Source organism: Cynara cardunculus (assembly GCF_001531365.2).
Source record: "Cynara cardunculus var. scolymus isolate 2C chromosome LG 17, CcrdV1, whole genome shotgun sequence".
NCBI classification, from domain to species: Eukaryota; Viridiplantae; Streptophyta; class Magnoliopsida; order Asterales; family Asteraceae; genus Cynara; species Cynara cardunculus.
The window spans coordinates 4,136,052-4,158,872 of record NC_037544.1 but is presented as its reverse complement, the minus strand read 5'-3'; the positions used below and the strand labels follow the sequence as shown (position 1 = coordinate 4,158,872).

At 34.0% G+C, this 22,821-nt stretch overlaps 2 protein-coding genes across 2 annotated transcripts; both read right to left on the bottom strand.

The window, feature by feature from the left end:
• Window positions 1-885: 885 nt before the first annotated feature.
• Window positions 886-1,917, bottom strand: LOC112500492 (mitogen-activated protein kinase kinase kinase 18-like). The gene has a single exon (XM_025103985.1). It carries the CDS (start codon window positions 1,915-1,917, stop codon window positions 886-888), a length of 1,032 nt encoding a protein of 343 aa, XP_024959753.1.
• Window positions 1,918-12,255: 10,338 nt separating this feature from the next.
• Window positions 12,256-20,636, bottom strand: LOC112500141 (cyprosin-like). The gene is made up of 14 exons (XM_025103466.1): window positions 20,563-20,636; window positions 19,183-19,545; window positions 19,016-19,076; window positions 18,330-18,424; window positions 18,132-18,244; window positions 17,795-17,963; window positions 17,661-17,700; window positions 17,475-17,539; window positions 15,614-15,727; window positions 15,410-15,474; window positions 14,338-14,494; window positions 13,571-13,690; window positions 12,777-12,865; window positions 12,256-12,607 (listed from the first exon to the last, which is right to left on the bottom strand). The coding sequence occupies exons 2-14, from the start codon at window positions 19,537-19,539 to the stop codon at window positions 12,523-12,525; spliced, it is 1,530 nt and encodes a 509-aa protein (XP_024959234.1). The 5' UTR covers window positions 19,540-19,545; window positions 20,563-20,636; the 3' UTR covers window positions 12,256-12,522.
• Window positions 20,637-22,821: the final 2,185 nt, after the last annotated feature.

Sequence of the window (22,821 nt, the reverse complement as noted above, 5' to 3'; positions counted from 1 at the left end):
CATAATCAGTTATAGGCCGCCGGTCCCGGTCCCGGTCCCAACCGGTCCTTGCATTAAAAAAATAAGATTTTTTTTTATTTTCTTAATGATATATTTTTTTAATACATTATAAAATTTACAATTGGGTCACTTAAATACACTTTAAAAATGCGTTTTAATATGATTAAAATTACGTTTTCTTATAAAAATACATTATAAAATTATTTAAAAATACATTTATTTATACAATTATTTGAATTTTCGGGCCGGGCCGGGCCGGTCCATAGTCGGTCCCATAACCGGTCCCGGTCCCATAACCGGTCCCGGTCCTACGAAACTACTAAAAACCTCAACCGGTCCCGGTTTTCGGTCCCATAACCTGTCCTTACCGGTCCCGGTCCCGGTCCCGGTCCCGGGCCGGTCCTTTGTCGGTCCCGGTCCTCCGGCGGTCCCAGGCCGGGCCGCGCCGATTTGGCCATCTCTAGTATAAATATCAAGTCTTTTGTACTTTAATCACAAGGTTGGTGTCTGATTGGTTTGATCTTGGCTCCAAAGATCAAAAGTACCGGAGGTTCCAGATTCAAATCCAAAGAGGAATAAAAATCCTCTTGTGGCCACGGAGGTTTAAATGCAGTGACTCCGGGCTATCTGTAAAGCAGGTGGTCACCCTAAAATTAGTCGACTCGCATAACGAGTTGGATATCCAGGTTACTTAAAAAAAAAATCTCTTTTACTATTGATATTTTCAATATAATGATTTAATACAAATTAGTTTCAAATAATAAAACCCAATATCAATCCAAGAACCCGGAATCATATTCACAAAAATGGATCAAATAACACTACCCACTTCCTACTTCTACAACACTTGTGATCATTGGATTTTATGCATCATTTTTGGTGCAATCAACCCTCCAACTCCCAACTGTTTTGATTGCTTCTGATCATCATCCAATTGATCTCCTCCTCGCAATTAGGTTGTTCTTTATGTGGGTTGCCCGCCAACTGTTTGATTCTTTGCCGCAAAGAGTTTGATGAGCATGGTGGTTGGTACGAATCGATACCCACTGACGCTGATACTTCCATTGAACTCCAAACGTCTTGATCAAGTACACTTGTTGGTGACCCTTTGCTAAAATCTTGATCAACGATTTGCTGTGTTTTACGATTGAATCGTCGAAGAAATGGGTGTTTTAGAAGCTCTGTTGCTCCCCATCTCTCTTTCGGATCTTGGATCAAGCACTTTCGGATGAAATCATTTGCTTGACGTGAAAACCCACTCGGGATTTCCGGCGATTCACCGGAAAAAGCAATCTTGTAAAGAACGGAAACAGGGTCGTCGACGTTCGTCCACGGTGAACCACCGGTGGCCATCTCAATCACCACGCATCCAACCGCCCATATATCCGCCGCAAACCCCTGTTCTTCCCCTCGAGCCACTTCCGGCGCCATAAACATCGGCGTGCCACGAACCGCCACGTCCTCGCCAACCCACTTCGCACACCCCAAATCCGCAATCTTGACACCACCGCCTTTGCCGACCAACAAATTCGCCCCTTTGATATCGCAATGCACTATCCCATTCGAATGAATGTACTCCAAACCCCGAAGAATCTGACCCATATAGTTCGATATCTCTGACTCACTTAACCTCCCACGTTTCCGCCTCCCGATTGCGTCGACAATCGTACCTTCGGGCATGTACTTCATCAGGAGGTTGTACATTAACCTGTTGTCCTCTTTAGTAATTTCACACCCTTTATAACTTACCACATAAGGACTCCTCAAAATGGACAGAAACTGTTGCTCTCTTTGCAGAGTCTCCGACTGAGACAGGGCGGCAGACTTGACGGCAAACACCTCTCCGGTGGTGGAGGTGGCGGTGGAGACGGTGGCGGAGGATCCACGGCCAAGAACACCACCTCTGGTCCACCCCATATTGGATTTTTGGTTAATTATTGGTAGGTTATTTGGGGGTTTAAATAAGGTGTCATAAAAGGCTTTGTGTTCTCTTGTTGAAAAGGTGTATGTATGTATGCAGCTGTTAGTTATTTGGTTGGGTGGGAAGTCCGTAGGTGGCCAATCTTTCTCTCTGTTTTGTAGAGTTGGCGATTCGTCCACGTGGCAGAATGTGGCCAGCTTTTTAGGCAGGCCAAAAGGGTGTTTGCCACGTGTCAAGAAAGTGTCGATATTATATGAATGGATTTTTGGCATCTACTTGAGTAAAAATTGCTTGTACTCTTACATAATTTGGAGTCTTTAAAAGTAAAAAAATTTGAGTAAATGACGTTTTTAAAACAACTTATGTTTTTCTATAAAAACACTTATCAATTTATTATAGGCTAGAAAAGTTTAACTTCTTAAAAAACTCTTTGTTACCGGTATAAATTGTTTATTTAAACACTTAAAAATGCTTATTACAGATGTCACACTGAAATAAGTCAATAAGTTGTTTTTATAAGCAATCCCAAACACCCAATTTATTGTTATTTTTCGTTCTTATAGTTATTGTTGTTTTGGTCCTTGTGGTTTACAATTCTTTACCTTTTTCGTCCCTTGTACTTAAAAGTAGGAGTTAGTTTTAGAGACGAAAATAACAATGAATTGTAAACCATGGAAACAAAAATCGTAATTTTTAACAAACCGTAGGAATAAAAAGTGTAATTTAAACCACAAGGGTGGTGCCTGATTGGTTTGAGTTTGACTCCAAAGATCAAAAGTACTAGAAGCTCCCAGGTTCAAATCCAAGGAGTAATAAAAATCCTCTTGTGGCCACGGAGGTTCAAATACGGTAACTCCGGGCTATCTGCAAAGCAGGTGCTTGTCGTGGGATTAGTCGGCTCACATAGCAAGATGGATATATACGGGTTAATGAAAAAAAAATTGTAATTTAATCTAAAAAGAATTATTAGGTTTGATTTGGTGTGGTATACGTTTCTACATTGAATCATTCGTACCATATTTTTTGGCTTCATTTTGTAGTAACTTGTAAATGAAGTGTTGATTTGAAGTTTCAAATCATTTCGTTACTAAATTGACTTTTTTTATGGGTGGTTATGACTTCTAAATCAAGATTTTCTTTAATCATTATAAACAAAGACCCCAACTCAAGAAATACGTGGATACGTACGTAGAAAGATCGATTGACGATTTCTTAGATTCTTGAATTCGGAATATGACAGAGTCCCTCTTCGACAAGTGGCGCAGGTATATTAGTTTTAAGGATGCATTTGGTATGCAGACAAGACTGAAATGGATTTGCGAGAAGAAGGTAGCAGGTGAAAGAATCTTGAAAAATCTTAGGGTTTTAATCTGACATGAGTAGTTTAATAATTTATCAATTTTTTTTACATCCCTGACTTTTTTGTTAATATATTTGGTGGGACAGAAAAATGTATCTGTGTCCCAATTAGGTACTGTTGTGTTCTAGTCTAATGTCACATCAAACATGAGACCACAAGATTTTTTTTACTGTTCTTCGGATTTACGACTTACGAGTTACAGTGTTTGTTGTTTAGTCTCTAAGGTTATACCCGATTGTTCGTGTGGTTGCTGATTACTTAGGATTTAGGGAACTATATAGTTTTGGCCCTTGTGAGTTTCTATCAAGATCAGCGAATAGGCTTTGCATACTGAAAGGTAAACAGTTGTTTTGTTTCGTTTTCAGATGTTTAAGTTGAATCTTGAATCTAACGGCATCCATCGGTTGTGAAAGGATCGCTCGTCATCGTTCCCATGTGATTTTGTCTTCGATGCACGGATTGAAACAATATGATTTATAGTTCACAACGAATCCCGTGTTTTCTAAATAGATTTAGAGTTCAATGTTGCCATTTTTGGTAAGGTATTATATGTATTTAAGGGTTTTAAATTATCAAAAAATGATTTATAGTAAATTTAAATAAATCGAATATCCAAGGAGGAATAAAAATCCCCAGTTTGGCCACGGAGGTTCAAATGCGGTGACTCCAGGCCATCTGTAAAGCAGATAGTTGCTCTGGGATTAGTCGGCTCGCATAGCGGGTTTGATATCCAGGTTAATAAAAAAATGAAATAATTAATAAATATAAAAAGAAAAGATAAGTAGGTATGCGTGTGTTTTAAGATATTTGGTCATGAAATTGGATATTTTCTCTTGGTTTGGTGTGTGTTTGGTCACACTCAATGCACGTGTTTTTCAACCCTCAACATCCTCCTCCACAATACTAATTAAAAAAGACCAAATATTTTGGTTGTGGACAACACTTATTGTGTATCGGTAACGATGAAAGTTAAAATGAGAAAGATAAAAAAAATATGTATCTATATTATTTTATTAAGCAAATTTAACAAAAGTTTTAAAGTTTTAAAATTTTAAATGATCAAAATACCCTTTATACTCACTTTTTCACCCCCTCCTCTCCTCACATACACTCACCCTCTCAAAAGGATTTTTTTTTTAAATTATAATTTTAAATTTACACTTTATACCCCTATAATTAATTTATTTATTTATTTTACGTCCTTTACTTTTAAATTTTTCATTTTAAACTTTTATCAAATTAACATACATAATCTTATATCAATTAAAACATGTTTAAAAAATATATTTTTATTTTAACAAGTTACACCATTATAATTGTCTCGTTAATACCTTCGAAATAAGTCCAATATTGAATAGTTTTTGACTTAATTATATTATTATATATATTGTGAAAAAATATTTTTAATTATTTACGATTTATACTTTTATAGTTATTTATTTATATATATACTATATATTTTGGGGTTAGGCTGTCCAAATTGCACTGTATAATATGTTTTGAATTAATATGTTCTTGGGTTTTTTTGAAATATATATATATATATATATATATATATATGTATTAATTCAACCTTAATCTGAGTTTCTGAACAAGAAAGAGGGTAAGCAGTTGAAATTTCATTCTAAAACCCATCTTTTTTTTGTCTTTTCATGACTTATGATCTGTCAAATTTGTAGTTTTTTTTATTGGTTTTGAGTGTTTATCTTAAAACTCAAGTATCTTGGTTCTTTGCTCTTGGTGTAAATCGAACACATTTGTGGAGTCGTTTAAATATATTGGATTTTAAACTGTCATACAATTTTTTTCATCGATAGTCTGTAATTGAAACCATAACTCTTATTTATTTAAATTGTATTAATATGTAAAGACCAAGTGTAACATATATCATCGTTAAATCTTATCTTATAAAACCAGTGGAACTTCAAAATCATTAAAATTCATGGCTCCCGCTGCATTGCACGGGTACACAACTAGTATTATTAAATTGATCTTTGTTGAAAAGAAACATTAGATTAATTTTCTTCTAAAGTATAATTTATGGATTGGTTTGAGATTAAAAGTGATCAAGGGTTCAAATATCATTTCTTATATTTCTCACTTTAACTCATGTTCTCACACGATCTTTGTCTAACCCCCCCCCCACACACACACACACATATATATATATATATATATGTATATATATATATATATATATGTAGGGGCCTAATCAAATGAAAACTAATTAGTTTGTGGTAACCGTGAGGTCCAATCTCAACCACAAATTAATAGATAAATTAAGAAATTTATAATTTTGGTAACTTTGAATTAAAATTTTAATTCAAGAACATTTTAGGTATTTAAAAACGCTCCTCTCTCCTCTCTTCTCTCCCCGTCCCCCGTCCTCCAGCCACCGTCCTCCGATGATACTACAATGGTATCACAATGCATCATATATGTGTTTGGGTATCACATTGAGGTCATTTGTATGGTTGATCGGAGATGTAACACAGTGGTACCCCAATTGGTACTACATTGGGTATCACATTGCATCTTGTATGTATTTTGGGTATCACAACGTGGATGATCAGTATGTATTCCTTAAATTTAGATTATGGATTTGATTTTGCTTTTAAGGTTTGGGTTGATATCATAGTTGGTATCACAATGGTATCACAGTGATACCACAATGGGTATCACATTGTATATCACAATGATTACTTGGTACCGGTCGGAATAATGTTCATCGGAGGTTGGAGATCCGAAGTCGGAGAGAGGTAAGAGGTGAGAGGAGAGAGGAGAGAGAAGTTTTTAGAAATACCTAAAATGCCCTCTAATTATAATTTTAACTCAAATTACCAAAATTACTAATTTCCTAATTTATCCGTTGATATGTGGTTGAGATTGGATCTCATAGTTACCACAAACTAATCAATTCTCCCTTGAATGAGCCCTTGTATATGTATGTATATATATACATATATATGTATGTATATATATACATATATATGTATGTATATATATACATATATATGTATGTATATATATACATATATATATATGTATATATATATATATATATATATATATATAGGGTTGGGTTCACGTGAGACCAGCTTGTTTTCGTGAGACCCGTGAGACCACATTTTTACACGTAAACTTCACAGCAAAAACACTGTGAAGGTTTAAAAAAAGTCGAACATTCACAGCAAAAACACTGTGAATGTTTTAAAAAGTCACCTTCACAACATTTTGTTGTAAAGTTTCAAGTGTAAAATGTTGGTCTCACAGGTCTCACGAAAACAGGCTGGTCTCACATGATCCCAAGTCTATATGTATATGTATGTATATATATACATATATAGAGAGAGAGAGAGGGGGGGGGGGAACCCTAAAGATATTCCTAGAAAAAAAAACCATATAACTCATTCAAACTTTTACTCATCCGATAAATATGTTTAAAAAGGTGGTTATAACCATCTTAAAAAACAAAAGTATCACTCGTCATTTTTTAAATCGAAAATTGGTGAAATATAACAAAAATAGGAGCGAAACAAATTACACAAAAAGATCACCTTATTATCTATAATTTGATATCAATTTTGATATATTTTTTCATCCATTATTTTATGGTATGCCGGTCTACTTTTTTGAGGTTCTGTCTTGATTTTTTTCCATATATATATATGGTTGGGTTCACGTGAGACAAATGGTTTTTCATGAGACCCGTAAGACTTATTTATGTTCATTGATCAACTTTATAAACTAATGATCTAATGGTCTAAAGTTGCACGGTGACAATTTTGTGATTATTAAGAAGTCTCGTGGGAATTTTGTGATTATGAATGTTCAGATTATAGATTTAATCTAAGGATTGAAAATTGGTCTTACGAGTCTCACGAAAAACCCTTGATATCACATGATCACATATCTCTCTCTATATTATAATCAAACGGGACCTTAAATTTTGTCCCTGTCTCCTTGAAGATCAAGGTAGGCTACATATTTCAATTACATTAATTTATTAATTGATTAAAAATAAAAGGCTGTTTTAATTATTTTTTTAATTTGGATGACAAAACTCATTAAATTAATAATTATATCTTAAAATAAAAATGTTTTGGAAATATATAATTATTACTTTTTTTAAATGATCAAATACGCATTTACCCTTAATAATAGAGAGAAAAATTTTCTATATCTCATATTTAATGATACAATTAGAAACTGGGAATCTACTTTTAAAAGTAGACATTTATTTTAAGACAAACTAAAATAGTAATATGAACAGTTAAAGGGAGGGAGGGAGTGACTGAATTTACTCTCTCGATTTCAGTAAATCTAAGATCCAAAACAACCCGCCAACCACCAACTCTTTCTTTGACTCCGCATGCTCATAAGGTGTGTATATGTTAAATTGATGTTGGAAAGATGAGAGGATTAAGAATAAATGATCAACCGGGATCGATGAACAGGTTCGAGAATCGATAAAAAATGTTTTGCTGACGAATTGGAAGAGAAGAGAATTAATTGACCTATATGACGGAAACAAGAATTTTGAATTAGAAGAAAGGAGATGTACAGATTCATAAGGTGGACACAATTTGATACAAGTTTTAAGTAGTGGGCTACCAACAACTTTCACCATGGTTTTAAGTTAGATTCGAAGATATTGGGTCAGTCCATTGTTTGGGTTTTGGGGGTGTTACAAACAGTATCAGAGCCGATTCTTGTACCATCGAGATGGCGGGACAAACCTCATCAGGTATGATGAATCCTCGAGAGGGGGTGTTTGTAACATCTTAGGCGAATACCACATTGCCGATGATAATGAGGAAGATTCTGGGTAGGCCTGATGAGGATGTCAGGATTTTAAGTTGGAGAGTTTGTAACAACTCAAAATTCCATAAAAAATCTATTTGAAAATGTATATGTGACCCAATGTTACAGATTATTCATGTGGGTTCTATGCATCTTCAATGCATTTTTTTTCAATGATTCAAATATATATGAATTTTTTACTTTCTCCTTATATTCTCACGATATTTAGTCTTTTTATTCGAACCTCCACTATACACACACACATACTAGAAAGGTACTCGCGCAATGCAGCGAAATATATCTCGATTTTCTTGTTTCATTTTATTCTGTCTCTTGTCGATGTTATAATACTATTTTATGTGTTTTGAGAAAAACGATAATGTTTTTATTTTTAAATAAAATATAAATTTGAAGATATTTTAAACTTTTTTTTTTAAAAAAAAGCATCGATATTAGCATCAAATTAACTATTTAAAAGTTTTTGTTTTGTTGTGTAATTTCTTTAATTCAATTTTTTTCTATTATAATTAATTTAGGTTTAATAACGAAGTAATTTTTTATAAAGATAATAATTAAGTATTTTGTTATAATACAGTGATTATCCTAATTATATTTTAGACTTTTTATATTTAAAATGAAATGTTTATCCAGTATTTGATTATGTTTATCTGCAATTAGTTACACGAATTCAAACATAAAGCTTTAATAAGTTGTACTTATGCATTATTTACTTGTAATTTTGAATTATAAATAATATGTATCAATAAACAGTACTTTATATATACATATATAATGGTTTTTAAAAGTTTTTATTAAATGCTTTATAATATAGTATACATTCAACATACATATACACCTTTTCAAGGCACCCTTAAAGTCGGCCCTGGCCACTTGCAGCCCGTGCGATCGCACAAGACATCAAAGCTTAAAGGGCATCAAGTTGTCATTTATTACTAGTTTTGGGTTTAATAAGTTGGAAAGTTGGAAAAGTTTTTGTTTGTATAAAGTTGTCTGTATGAATTAATCTGTTTGTATAAGTTGGAAATTTTTTTTCGTATATGTAAAGAGCATTTTTTAGATGGAAAAGACATGTTTGGAAAAAAAAACTTTGCTTTATATATAAAGCTCCTTTAGAAGCTTACTAGATAATTCATTTTCTATATCATTAAGCCACTACGAAACAGACATGTACACTTGGGCGAATAAGCTGTTAGTTCCATTAAACTTATTAAGCTGCTAAGGCCCTTAGCCATTAGTCGTTGGACCTGTAATTTTTAAGTTATATTCTTTGCATACTATGACAGTAATTTGAATGTAATTTACTATTTTAGTTAAAAACTAATTATAGTTTTCCTTATCTTTTAAGTCCCATATATTGAAATAATGCTTCTATTTTGCTAATTTCAATTCTAAAAAGAGAAAATTGGAAAAGAAGGAAACAAGATTTTAATTCAGGATTTATCCTTTTATCATTTCATATTTTGTATTCGGGGTTTTGATTTTTATGTCCCCCCATTGTATTTTTTTTATTATAATTAATAAAAATCAATATGGGGATGAGATACTTAGCTTGAATAGGTTCTAAACTCTTTAAAAAAATCGCATGTTTTGTTGTTTTATTGGCTTAAAAAAATAGGCTTAGGGACATTTTTTTTATTATTTTCGCACAAGACACCCTTAATTCAAAAGTTGTACCTTATATTTCTTATTTATAAAAAGAGGTCAAAATAGCATCTTAAACAGTAGCGCACCATACATATAAAAAATACATGCATGATCGGGTGTAACATGAGCATAATGTCTATACACATGTATTTGAGCAAAAGGTTGATTACAGATAAAATACTAACATTGTCTTGCTCTCTAAGAACCACATGTAAGGAGACATTTTAAAGCTGACTCAATTGCTAAGGTTAATGGAGGGGGTTCAAGCCCATCTCTACCTCCATGATAGGATTAAAACTTGAATTTGTTTTGTATTTGAGTAAAGGCGGTACAAGCTTCAAGAGTTTGTTTTGTATGTATGTATGCATGCATGCATGCATGCATGTATGTATGCATGTATGTATGCATGCATGTATGTGTGTATGTATGTATGTATATGTGGAAAGTTAACTTATATCAATGATTTGGTAGAATCCGATATTTTTCAAGAAAATACTGACGGATTCACACCCAGGAAATCCCTGGGTAATTTGTTACAGACTTGAGTTTCCCATCAACAATTTACCCAACTTTTGTGATGGTTATGTGACGGATCACCCTTTTAGCAATGATATTTACAGGAAAATAACGGTAGGTAAAAGTGTTGCGTGTAGTAGCGTATTATATACTAAAAAATTGGGACCCTCATTCTTATGGGCTCTGAGCGTGCATTCGACCTGCCCTCTTTCAAGGACAGTTCTAAGATCAAATACTGCTAAGACAAAGACTATTTGAAACAAACTTTTTTACATGAAAATTCAAAACATGTACATGTATACCCATATACATGTAAATGGTGGTGTATTCTAAACGTGTCTTGCATTTTTTATGTTGAGGACAAGGCCATGAATCACATGACCAACAATGGACTACATGCCAAAAACAAGGTTTCTAAATTCATATTTTAACATGACAAGGGTCAAGAATCTTACCCGGTAAAAACGATGATAAGGTTGGAGAGTCTTACCCTGTAAGTGAGGGTGACGACTCTTACATGGGTAAGTGCTTACCAGATAAATTGTTGCATATGATACGTTTTGATGTACTACGATCTTATCCAATAAAATAAATTATAGTGTTGACTTCTAACGTTAAGCACTTACTGGATAAACATTTAAGTAAACGGTCCTTTATACTTTTAAATATATATTACTTATTTTCTAATAATAATAATATAAAAAAAAAACATAATTTTTAAAACTAAACAATTTAGATAGGGACCAAGATCCATATAGTACGAGCCCAATAACAATTGGATTAAACTTTATATGGGTTGATTAAAGCCCATCATCGCAACTAAATTAAAATAGTTATAACGAGCTTTAAATTAGAGATGCTCAAAGAAAACCTCAAGTTCGAAGCCTGGGTCTAGTGAGTTTGAAGCCCGTTAAGGATCAGGCCTCAAAGCCTGATCAGACCAAAACTTTGGGGACATACCCGACCAAGAAAAGTCTTGTCAAGTCTAAAAAAGGTTAGCCTGAAAAAGCCCGATCGGGCCTTTTCAACCCTAGAGCCCGGTTCCATCCGACCTAGGTTTATAAAAGTCCGGATCTTGTGCATCTCTAGTTTTACATACATAATCAAACTTACGAGCTATATGATTATGTGATAATATGGGACGATGAAGAAATTAATCCATCAAACAAAATTAAAGATTGATAACGAACAAATAATCAATTTTTTATTTAATTATCATGTAAAAAAATGAGTATCGTTTCATTCCACCCGAGCAGAGTGTGTTGTTGAACGGTTTAAGAATAAAATATATTCTTTTCAACTTGTCTGATTTCAATGATGTTGAAGATAATAGATTAAAGCAAGTTTTTGAAGAAATAGCAGACTTGAGTTAACCAAACAATAATTGAAAGCAGTTTCAATGGGTTTAACGTTTTTAGAGATTTCACAGGCGATGGATGTTTATTTCTATAGATTTTGTGGTCGATTGTATTTCTTTTAGTGTTGTTGCTAACATATGAATACTGATAGGGCTCCAAGTTCACATACAGATGTTAATGTAAGTAGGTAGGAACCATAAAATGTTGTTCCATTGATGAAACGAAGCATGATCATATATTTAAAGTTACACTCTTTTGTTATATGGGTTCCCCGTGTTAATGAAGGTCTGCGTAGTTGGGAATTAATCGATTTCAGTGATGAAACGAGTAAACACCAATGGAGTAGGTTATCAAAATAAACAGCTCACATATCAACCACAAGGGCGGTGTCTGATTGATTTGAGCTTGGCTTTAAAGGTCAAAAGTACCAGGAGGTCCCAAGTTCAAATCCAAGAAGAAATAAAAATCCCCTTGTGGCCACGAAGGTTCAAATGCGATGACTCCAGCCCATCTGCAAAGCAAGTAGTCGCCCTGGAATTAGTCGGGTCGTATAACAGGTTGGATATCCAAGTTAATAAAAAAAAAAACAGCTCACATATCTCGTTTTCTATCCATGTAGGACAAGTCGTTAAACAACCGTACAAACTTTACCCAAACCAATGCACTCGTCACAATATGATTTCTCAATTCCGACCTTTGACCGGGGATTTACTGAATTTTGAAGACGGGTCGAATAACATTGAGACGAAAGTTGCATCACGCATAAAGTAAATACCAAACCGACATACGTTTCTATCATGTACCAACAAATTTAGGGTAATAAAACGTCGTAAATTTATTGGACAATTTTGTTCAGGTAGGAGGGATATTCACAGAAAAACCGATTTAACATCTCTCTCTCAAGCTGCTTCTGCAAATCCAACTCGTAACTTGCCATAATCGAACACCGTGTGGTATCGGCCCATAAAAACATCTCCCAAGATCCTGCATCAAAAGATCCACGATATTAACGGTTCAAAAATCGTAAAAAGAATTACTATATGATTCCAAATCTGAACCACGAGTAATTTGCACGACGACACCACAAAGGAATGCTACTAATGGAACATGTAGTAATAAAATGTTTTAACCACCGGTAAAAAAAGATAATTACCATAGAGGTCCACGAGGAGGGGCCACATCCATAGCAGTGAATCCACTGATGCATTGTGCTGCTTCTCCCTCACCGATTTTGAGGATGTACTGATCGATCATAGTTGGTTTCCAAGAGAAATATTAATTCTTTATACATTTAAATTTCAGATGAAGTATCGTGTGAGAATAAGAGTTAAGATGAGAAGTGTAAGAAAGTATCTGGACCCTTGATCATTTTCAATCTCACCCTCACCCTATGAATTCCGCTTCTCACGGGAATTGATCCGGTGAATCTTCAATTAGGATTGATCCGAGGGTGGAGATCTCTTCTTACCTTCTCACCATAACTTCCATCCTCACCGGAACCCAACCCTTAAATTCCATTGGGGCTGTTAACCAAGTAAGGGGGCGTTTACTAAATGCTTATGAGGTAAGCGCTTAACGGTATCCCTTACCTTACAGATTGAGCATGACAAGGACCAAGAATCTTATTCGATAAGAGGCATGACAAGGATGAGAGTCTTACCAGGTAAACGCTTATCGTGTTTAAGACGTTTATCAACAATCAATTTTGATGGCTAATAATGTTACACGATAAGGCAAGTAAGAGTGATGTCTTTGGCAGGTAAGAGCTAACGTCGTTTGGTAAATGGCCCGTAAAGGCCCCTTTCTCAGTTTACCAGATAAGCATCATGGACCAGTAAGAGAGCCTTGGTAAACAGAAGCATCTACCGGGTCAGCACCTCTTACCCGGTAAGAGATGGTAAGCAGGTAGTAAACAGGCCTAAAACAAATATTTGGATTAATTATCACCTGTTCTGGGCAGAGCTCGAAAACTTTGCCACCAATTGTGAAGGCAATATTGGGCATGGAGGAAAGACTGTTGCAGTCTACTGCTGATTCTCCCATTGGACTGGGTAAGCGATCACACAGCTGCATGTAGATAAATAATAAATGCTTAGAAAAAACATCAAACTAGGGTAAGGGGTCGTTTGTTTACCTCTTTATAGTTCCATTAAAAGGCAAACTCTGAATCATTAAGAGGTAAATCTTGTTTGGCAATAAAAAAAGTCTGCCTCTTAATGGTTTTAAAACCCTTTGAATGGTTTTGTATTCTAAGCCTCCCTTAACCATTCAGCGCTAATTTCATTGTAAACAATTACCAAACAATCATATTTCATTTTGCACTATATCAGAAGAGTTTCTTAATCATTCTGATCACTTAATCATTCTGCACCAAATCACTGCCAAACATCCCCCTAACTTTACAAATTACAAACTAGTCTTTTATTATAGCATCTCCTACACCTCCAACATGAATAAAAATGTGATTTGATGTTTTTAGGCTTTTTCTTTCTCCAACAGCTTTACTCCAAAATAAAGAAAGAACAAGCGAGAGGGAAAATTTCAACATGTATTCACATGTGCATCTTGAAATGGGTTTCTCAATGATGCACATATGAACCTTCCCTTAACCTTCTCACGATATTTAGCCTTCCTATTTGAACTTCCCACTATTTTAATAATATAACTGATGTTGGCGATGCTCTTATCTATGTTTATGGCAGAGGTTACTTCACCTCATTGACATAGTTGATTATGTTATCTTCAGTCTCGTTTCGTTTGATTTGGTTTTGCATCCAAACGACTGCCATCTCACAAAAGGTACACATCTCATCGTGTACGCCACTAGAAGATTTTCCGTTATTCTCGTCAACAACGCTCTCAATTATTGAGCTGTCAAAACATGATCGTTAGGTATAGCTAATTTATCTCACATCAACAAACAAATAACTTAAAACCAGTTTTACAAATTATAAGTTGTACAAGCATAACTTATTGGGATCTGCAAGCAATTGCTTCCTGTGTTTCTTCTTGGCTGTTTATATCATTGAGACTACGACGGTGAATGAGGCATTTAGGTATATAACCTTAAATGAGATTTTAATTAAATTCATGACCTTCTAACTTATTGGAAGAAAAATGGCTTCATACTCATCAAAAGTTAATGGGTTTAACTAAAATATCATTCAAGGTTATTCACTTAAATATATCGAGGGGGGGGGGGGGGGGGGGGGGGGGGGGGGGGGGGGGGGGGGGGGGGGGGGGGGGGGTGGGGGGAGGGGGTGGGGGGGGGGGGGGGGGGGGGGTNGTGAAAGTGATGATCAGTTTTTTATGAATCTGAAGGTGATATGATCATACTCATGGTTATGGGACTAAGAGCATCCGCAGAGGGTGGTTTGCTTAGGACCAAGCACCGGTCCACCAAATTTTAAAAATAAAAAAATTACGTATTAAATAATTATAATTTTAAAATTGTTAAAAAATAAAATTTATTTATAATAACCTTAAGAAACAAAATTGATAAATTTATAGTCTTTTAACAGATAATCCTCATTACATTGTATTTTGATTATCGTTATATTATATATTTTATACACGGTAATTTTAATAATTCTCTCAAAAATCAGTAAATAAAAATAATATACTTTATTTTCAATATTATTTTTATCATAAATTAACTGACCATTTATAAATCCTGGACTGAGAAATAATTTGGTTCATAGGTTTATGAAATGTGTAGTAAATTGAAAACTGATGGTGATGAAGTTGTGGATGCTCTAGTGAGGATAACATACAAATGAAACTGACCTAGCATCGCGAGCACCATCAAAAGTGCATAACTTCATTTGAGAACAGATTTTATCAGGTTGCGCCTATACATCATAACAAGAAAAAATGAGTCAAACTGTTGGAAGTTTCTAGAGATAAACAATATATCCTAATTTCCTATGCTTATCATATTATCATAAGAAACAACTTGCAGAGAGAAAGGGAGGGAAGGAAAGCGGGTACCTCAGATAGGAGCATCTCAATCATAGTCTTTCCATACTGACTAACCAATGTTTTGCATTGCTGGCTCATGACCCCCTTCGCACCAATTGCATGATTGATTTCAGTAATAATAGCCTGAAAAGTAAATTTTCAGGGGATGTTAGTCTCCGGACTCTAGTAGTAGGCTCACCCACTATAGGTCGACTAGACAAGTAATAAATAAAACAAAATATAAAAAGTTTATACTAAGTACTATAAACTAAAACAACAAAATGTCTTAAAAGGATAACGTAACATGAAATTCCCTGAAATAGGATGATTCTTTTAACATTCTTCGACAGCAGGAATCAGGAATCGCTAAATCGGCCAAAAGGAGTAAAGCTTACAACATTATAATTTGGTTAAAAGTTTGAGCATATATAATTAGGTAAAAGTTCAAACATGTATAATTGGGCCCCAAAATATCTGGGGGCCCTGTTCCATGTCTTAGATTGAAACACCCACTCACACGCCCTGGGACAGAGGTAGCAGAATTGAAGAATAAGATGCAGTTACAAAGGCACTTGACCTAAAATTGTATTTGTGGACTTTGGAATGCAATCAATAAATGGCGGCCTTAACTGAATAATAAGGCCTGTCCCTTTCATGAAATAAGGCCTATGGTACAAAGATTCTACTAGAGAGAATTTCTCTTAACCAACATAATGTTGGGAATGACCTAAGTAAAAATGACTGCTTTTCTACATCATTTGTCATTGGGGATAATTATCTGGTTATGCCAATCAACCGAACTACCAGGTTTGAGAATATGGTGGGATCCCTATATCTAGTGCCCAGCGAATCACGAACCACATCTGTTCGGAAACAGAGCTCTTTTATCGCGGAGTTAGACCTGCACCGCCTTCCTAATAGAAACCACCTGGTTGACTCTGAAGACCGAATTCTATGGTATAACCTTGATCAGCAATCCCCAGGGTGTAGTGGGCTCCAGAAAGAGATAATCTAGAAGCAGTCTACTTTTTTAGGAAGGAGACGAAAAAGAGGTACTACCCTATATTTATAATAAAAAGTAATAATAATAATAAAGAAAAAAAAGGTATCTATATTGTTACATGCCTACTTCTAAATAGAAGACAGATGAAGATTTGAAGCTTGTTCTCTGATTCCTGATCAAATAGGTCTCGATGACAATCAACCCCTCCCCTCTCCATCACTCCATCTACATGAGAGTGCAATAATCTCATTGCACATTTAGAAAAAAGTGATGGTAATGGATGTGTGGCAGTTACTTCAATGGTGTACTTATGGTGAAATTATCGTAGCTATGGGGGTCATCTTTTCTTGAACTTATCATTACTTCAATTGGTGACGAGCATATAACACACAACCATATTACACAAACAATTAACTATATGGTTTCACAAGCACCAAAACTTGCGCAGTTCCCAGACTACGACAAACCTAGCATCATCTTCTATGCAGTCCTTGTTCTTAAAGCAGACCATAACAATGACCCTGGTCAATTAACTAACATGCATAAAAGGGTTGTATGTCTTTACTGTTGGTATGGCACTGTCTCAATCTCTAAGGGTTGTAGCCTTCTTAGCACCCTTAATTCAAAAATTGTACCTTATATTTCTTATTTACAATGAGAGGTCAAAATAGCATCTGTAATGCGCATTTTAAACAAACAACTAACCACAGACATTTTGGTCATTGTTTGGAGTTGTGGATACTTGCTTCTAGTACTGCATAAGCTATGTAGCACACCATACATAAAAGATATGCATACAGGCAGGATTGTGTAACATGAGCATGATGCCTATAAACATGTAATGATCCCTCCAAAATAATATAGAAGCACATAGCTTTTTAAACATACCGTTGGACCTGCCAACAAAGAGGTTCCAGAGTCGGCAATTGCTGCACAACCATCAGAGCAAAATCCTGAAATGGAAACCCTGATATCAGAAATCCTGCAAAGTTCATAAATCTTAACAATTTTTCAGATGATAAATCCACACTGTATCCGAGCTAAAAAGGCGAAACAGGAACACCGTAAAAGTACCGGTAGTTTTATCTTCAATAAGAACGTCACCCATATCAAACTAAGGACAAGAGAAACAAATAAAATTCAGCAACCAATGATGGACTAAAACATAGATACACAACTACATATACAGGGGAATTATCGCAACCCACCTGCCAATAGCCTTTTTCAGTCACCGGAACATATGTGTGCTTACCCTTAAAATGATTAGGGTCAACACCACCAAACACGAGTTCGCCCCCTTCTTCCTCATCAGCATTGCGATTAAACCAAAAGGAAAACACAGGTTCTTGAACAAGACCTTGATTAACCATGTTGTACCTAACAGGGTATGCAGATATCTCAATTTAGAAGGCATATGAATACTCTCTCACCAATCACACTTGAGACAAAGAAAGATGTATACAACAAACAAGCACCCTATGCCACCAACAAAGTATGAAACACAAACAAGACTCCAACTTCAGTTGCTAGAGATGAGTAAACTACCAGACAGGAACAGATTTCCCAACAGAGATCTCCTGAAATCCAAGGCCAAGTATACCATCAAACTTGGCTGCCAAGAAAGTGATGCCAGGCTCTTTGGTTGCCTCTATAAAATCCTGAAGAAAGTGGAACATCACAAGGAGAAACTCAATGAGAACATTGAATCCAGTACATCCAAAACCCCAATTCCTTAATCTTTACCTGCTCTTTAACAACAAGATCGCCGAGTTTGACAGAATCTTGGCTAACAAAACCAGAGATTGATCCAGTTCCATATCGAATAGCAGCAGATGTCCCTAAATGACATATGACAAAAGTTACCAATTAAGAACCTTTTAAATAACAGAAGGTCAATCTTCAAGCTCACATTAGTCGAAGCTCAATGTATGAGTTCTATATATGGTTGCATGCTCATTTTGTGCATGCATGTTTCTATATTTTTTATATATTGCGTATTTTCCTTAGTTATTGGAAAGGGCCTACCAAATTCTTGTGTGCATCCTCTTCCACCTCAAATGCTACCCTTTCCCCCTTGTTACACATGGCCATCAATGAAGATTCCCTTTTCCCTCAATAATAAAAAAATTTGAGGGCCTCCCCTCTCCTCTCATGGTGCATCAAATCTAGCATCCTTTAAAGCCACTGTCTTGTTCTTTTTTCTGTTTTGGTGCTTATTTTTGTGCCAATTACTTTTTACGCATCTTCTTTGTGGTCCTTTCACGATATCATATTTCCAGATCCTTGCAACACTAATCTTACTCAAGGTTACTCATAAGCAATCCTCTAGGTTTCAGTATTATCTATGTTTACCATCAAACAGGAAGTAAGGTACGGATACGAGGAACAGCATCTGTATATCACAGTGAAAATAATTACAGAGACCATACCATTTTTCTTGTAGGTACTTGAATGGCTCGACTTATACTTTGAGTGAAAAAGGCAAGCTACCTGTGTCCATATAAACAACCATGAGCACATGATTGAAACTATAAATCAACAGACTGAGAGAGATCCTGAATTAGGAAGGCCAAACACCCAGTAACGAGAAACTTACTGAAAAGTAGCACTTTGCAGAAGGCACCCATAGATTAGAACTTCCAGTGTCAAAAATCACGGTGAACTTTTGAGGTGGAGATCCAATACCAATCTCACCATAATACTGAGCATCCATGTAATTCTTTAGTGCAATAATGTCACTGCCCGAGTCCCTCAGAGCACCATCGAAGCCAAAATCTTTTCTAGCCTTTGCTTCCATAGACACACCATGTCCACTAAGTTGGTTAATTTGGTCCACCTTCCTCTTTTTAAGTCCAACTCTTAATAATCCACCATTGGAGACCGAAAATGCAGTAGGTGATAGAAGAAAAAACAAAAACAAGGCAAGCACGCTTGCTTTGATTGCGGTACCCATGTTTCACTGCAACCATGACAAAAGTTTCTTCTTAGATATTGGCTATGCTATACTAGTCAACATCAAGAACTACAACCCGAAGAGTCAAATAACAGAACATTGATAGCATCTCATGTTAATAGCTTACAATAAATCAAGTATAAAGAAACATCCATAAAGCTTCAGGATTTTACTTCCTCAAATTAGTCTTTGACAGTCAACTTTAAGTTTGAAAGTAGTTTCTCCTGAAACTTGTTACTACCCATGTTCCCAAATAAAATAAAGCCCAAATCACACGAATCCCCAAATGAAGCATAAAATTCCGAATTGCTACTTTCTATGTCCCCAAAAGAAAACGAGTCAATAGAACTCGCTGAAAGTTGATATAAATATTTTTCACTATCAGAAAAACACAACCAAAACCAAATACCGCGCTACAAAAATAATAAGATTGGAATTAAAAAATGAACATGTGGACTCTTTTTCCTAAAAGGGAATTGGTAAAATATATTATATAGTCATCAAGATTAAGACACCTTCACCAAAATTGTCAATATTATCAACCATAAGATCCCAATCATGTGTGAGATATCAATTCAAACAGTATTATTACCAGTGATTATGACCGATCATAAATACAACGAAACAAAACCTAGTAACATGTTTCCGTCCTTCACATGATTCCATTCAAACTCCATACAAGAATCCTATTTACCGTAAAGTGACCGGAAGTCCTCTAATTTTACCGATTACAACAACATCCTTCGTTATTCGTCAATTACTGAGCTTTAGTTATACTACACAGTAACGTACATAAAAAAAATCCTGAATCGAATCCAGAGAACTATACACAACTAAAGAACAAAATAATCGCCCTACATTTTGATCAGCGATCAAAACAATCCATATGAATCAGTACACATAGATCAAACAAAACACATAAACGACTTACAGTTATAAACCACATACAATAACAGTTAAACTCAACTGATCGGAAAAGATAATGATCGGAGGACGTCGAATTGAGGAAAAGGTTAAACTCACCTGTGATTTGATGGAAGCAATGAAGGAGGCGTAGGGAGAGAGCAATGTGTGACGAACGGAAGGAGAAAAGCACCACCACCTGCCTTTTAAAGAGCAATCAACTGCAGAACTTCGTAATTAAGCAACCCGCAAGTTTGGTTGATTTACCATTTTGGTCCTTTGATATTTTTTACCATTTTGGTCCTTCGATATTTTTTATGCATATCAATTATAAAGAAAATAAATCATACTTATACACGCTCGTAAATCAAATTAAAACCAATTAAATGTTAAAAACTTATGAAAATTAATTTTAGTTATATAATATTAGAAGGAAACTTATACAATACAGCAAAATATATCTTGATTTTAATATTTTATTTTATTTTTTATCTCAGTTGATGTTATATTATCGTCTTATATAATTAAAAAAAACGATTATGTTTTTATTTTTGAATAAAATATAAATTTGAAGATATCATAAAAATTTGATAAGAATATAACGATATTAGTATAAAATTAACTATTTAAAATTCCTATTTTTTGTGTAATTTTTTAATTTATTTTTTTAATAATTTAATTTAGGTTCAATAACGAATTAATTTATATTTAATGATATAATTTTTTTATAAAAATAATAATTAATTATTTTGTTAGAACTCGATAATTATCTTAATTATATTTTAGATTTTTTATATTTTAAAATGAGATGTTTATCCTCTATTTGATTATGTTTATCCGTAGTTAGTTACACGAATTCAAACATGAAGCTTTAATAAGTTGTACTTATGCATAATTTACTTATAATATTTTAAGTAATATGCATCAATATACAATACTTCATGCATAAAAAATGGTTTTTAAGAGTTTTTGTCAAATGCTTTATAATATAGTATAGATTATAAGTACTTGTACAATACAGCGAAATACATCTTAATTTTAATGTTTTGTCTTACTCCGTGTTTCTGTCGATGTTATAAAATAGTTTTACGTGGTTTTGGGAAAACGATAACATTTTTATTTTTAAATAAAAATAAACTTGAAGATATCTTAAAATTTTGAAAAAAATATATACATATTAGTATCATATTAGTATAATTAAGTATTTTGTTATGATTCAATGGTTATCCTAATTATATTTTAGTTTTTTTATATCTAAAATGAGATCTTTATCCTTATTTAATTATGTTTATCTGTTGTTAGTTACATATATTCGAACATGAAGTTTTAATAAGTTGTATTTTACGCATGATTTAAGTGTAATATTGAATTTCAAGTAATATGAATTAATAAATAATACTTTATGCATAAAAAATAATTTTTAAGAGTTTTTATCATATGTTTTATAATATAGTATAGACAACTTTTGATCTGGCGAGGAAAAGAAAGATATAAAATATTTTTTTATGAAGTAAATCTTTTTTTTTCATACTTATCATTATCTCTATGTATTTTTCTTTATTCATATATGATTAATGTCTTACTGGTATACAGAGTTTATCTTCTCTATACATTTGTTGGTCTTTTAAACAATGTGTTTTATATGTTTTATTTTGTATGTGTTTAATATATGAAACGTATTTTATGTTTTTTATAAATGTGAAACAAACATTTATGTTTCATACTTTCATAAACACTGTACGTTTTACATGTGAAATAATATATGTAAATTTGATTTCACGGTTTTTAATATTTTTACGGTTTAATGAAAATGACAACGAAATTGAGATTGTAGGAATATATGTTAACTTTAAGATGATTTGATCCAAATGATGCAATTAAAAATGTAAGTGATTTATAAATGAGAACTATCATATCTGGCACACACACTGTTATTTAGTCGAAATATGTGAAATATGACTAAATTTGAAGCCGAATATACTAATATAAAAAATGAGCATTTATTATCTTAAAATCAGGAAACATAATTATCACCAAATCAGATTTTATCACCAAAACCAAAAAAATTGATTGTGTCAGTTTATGTTCATAATTGTGCCATAAAATATTATAATCTCATGCTTTTCGAGTTTAAATTAGTTTATGTTTATGCATTCACTTGTAAATATAAGAATGTTAACATATGTTCATTATTCACATATGAATACATGAAGATGCAAGCGTGTATGCATTTAAGTATATTCATGTATTCACATATGAATCACATGCTAATGAAACGAGATTCACGTATACAGTTGCATATATTACATGCAACCACATAATTTAACGTGTACTATTGACGAACAATTAATGTTCATCAATGATGAACTGGGAATTGGG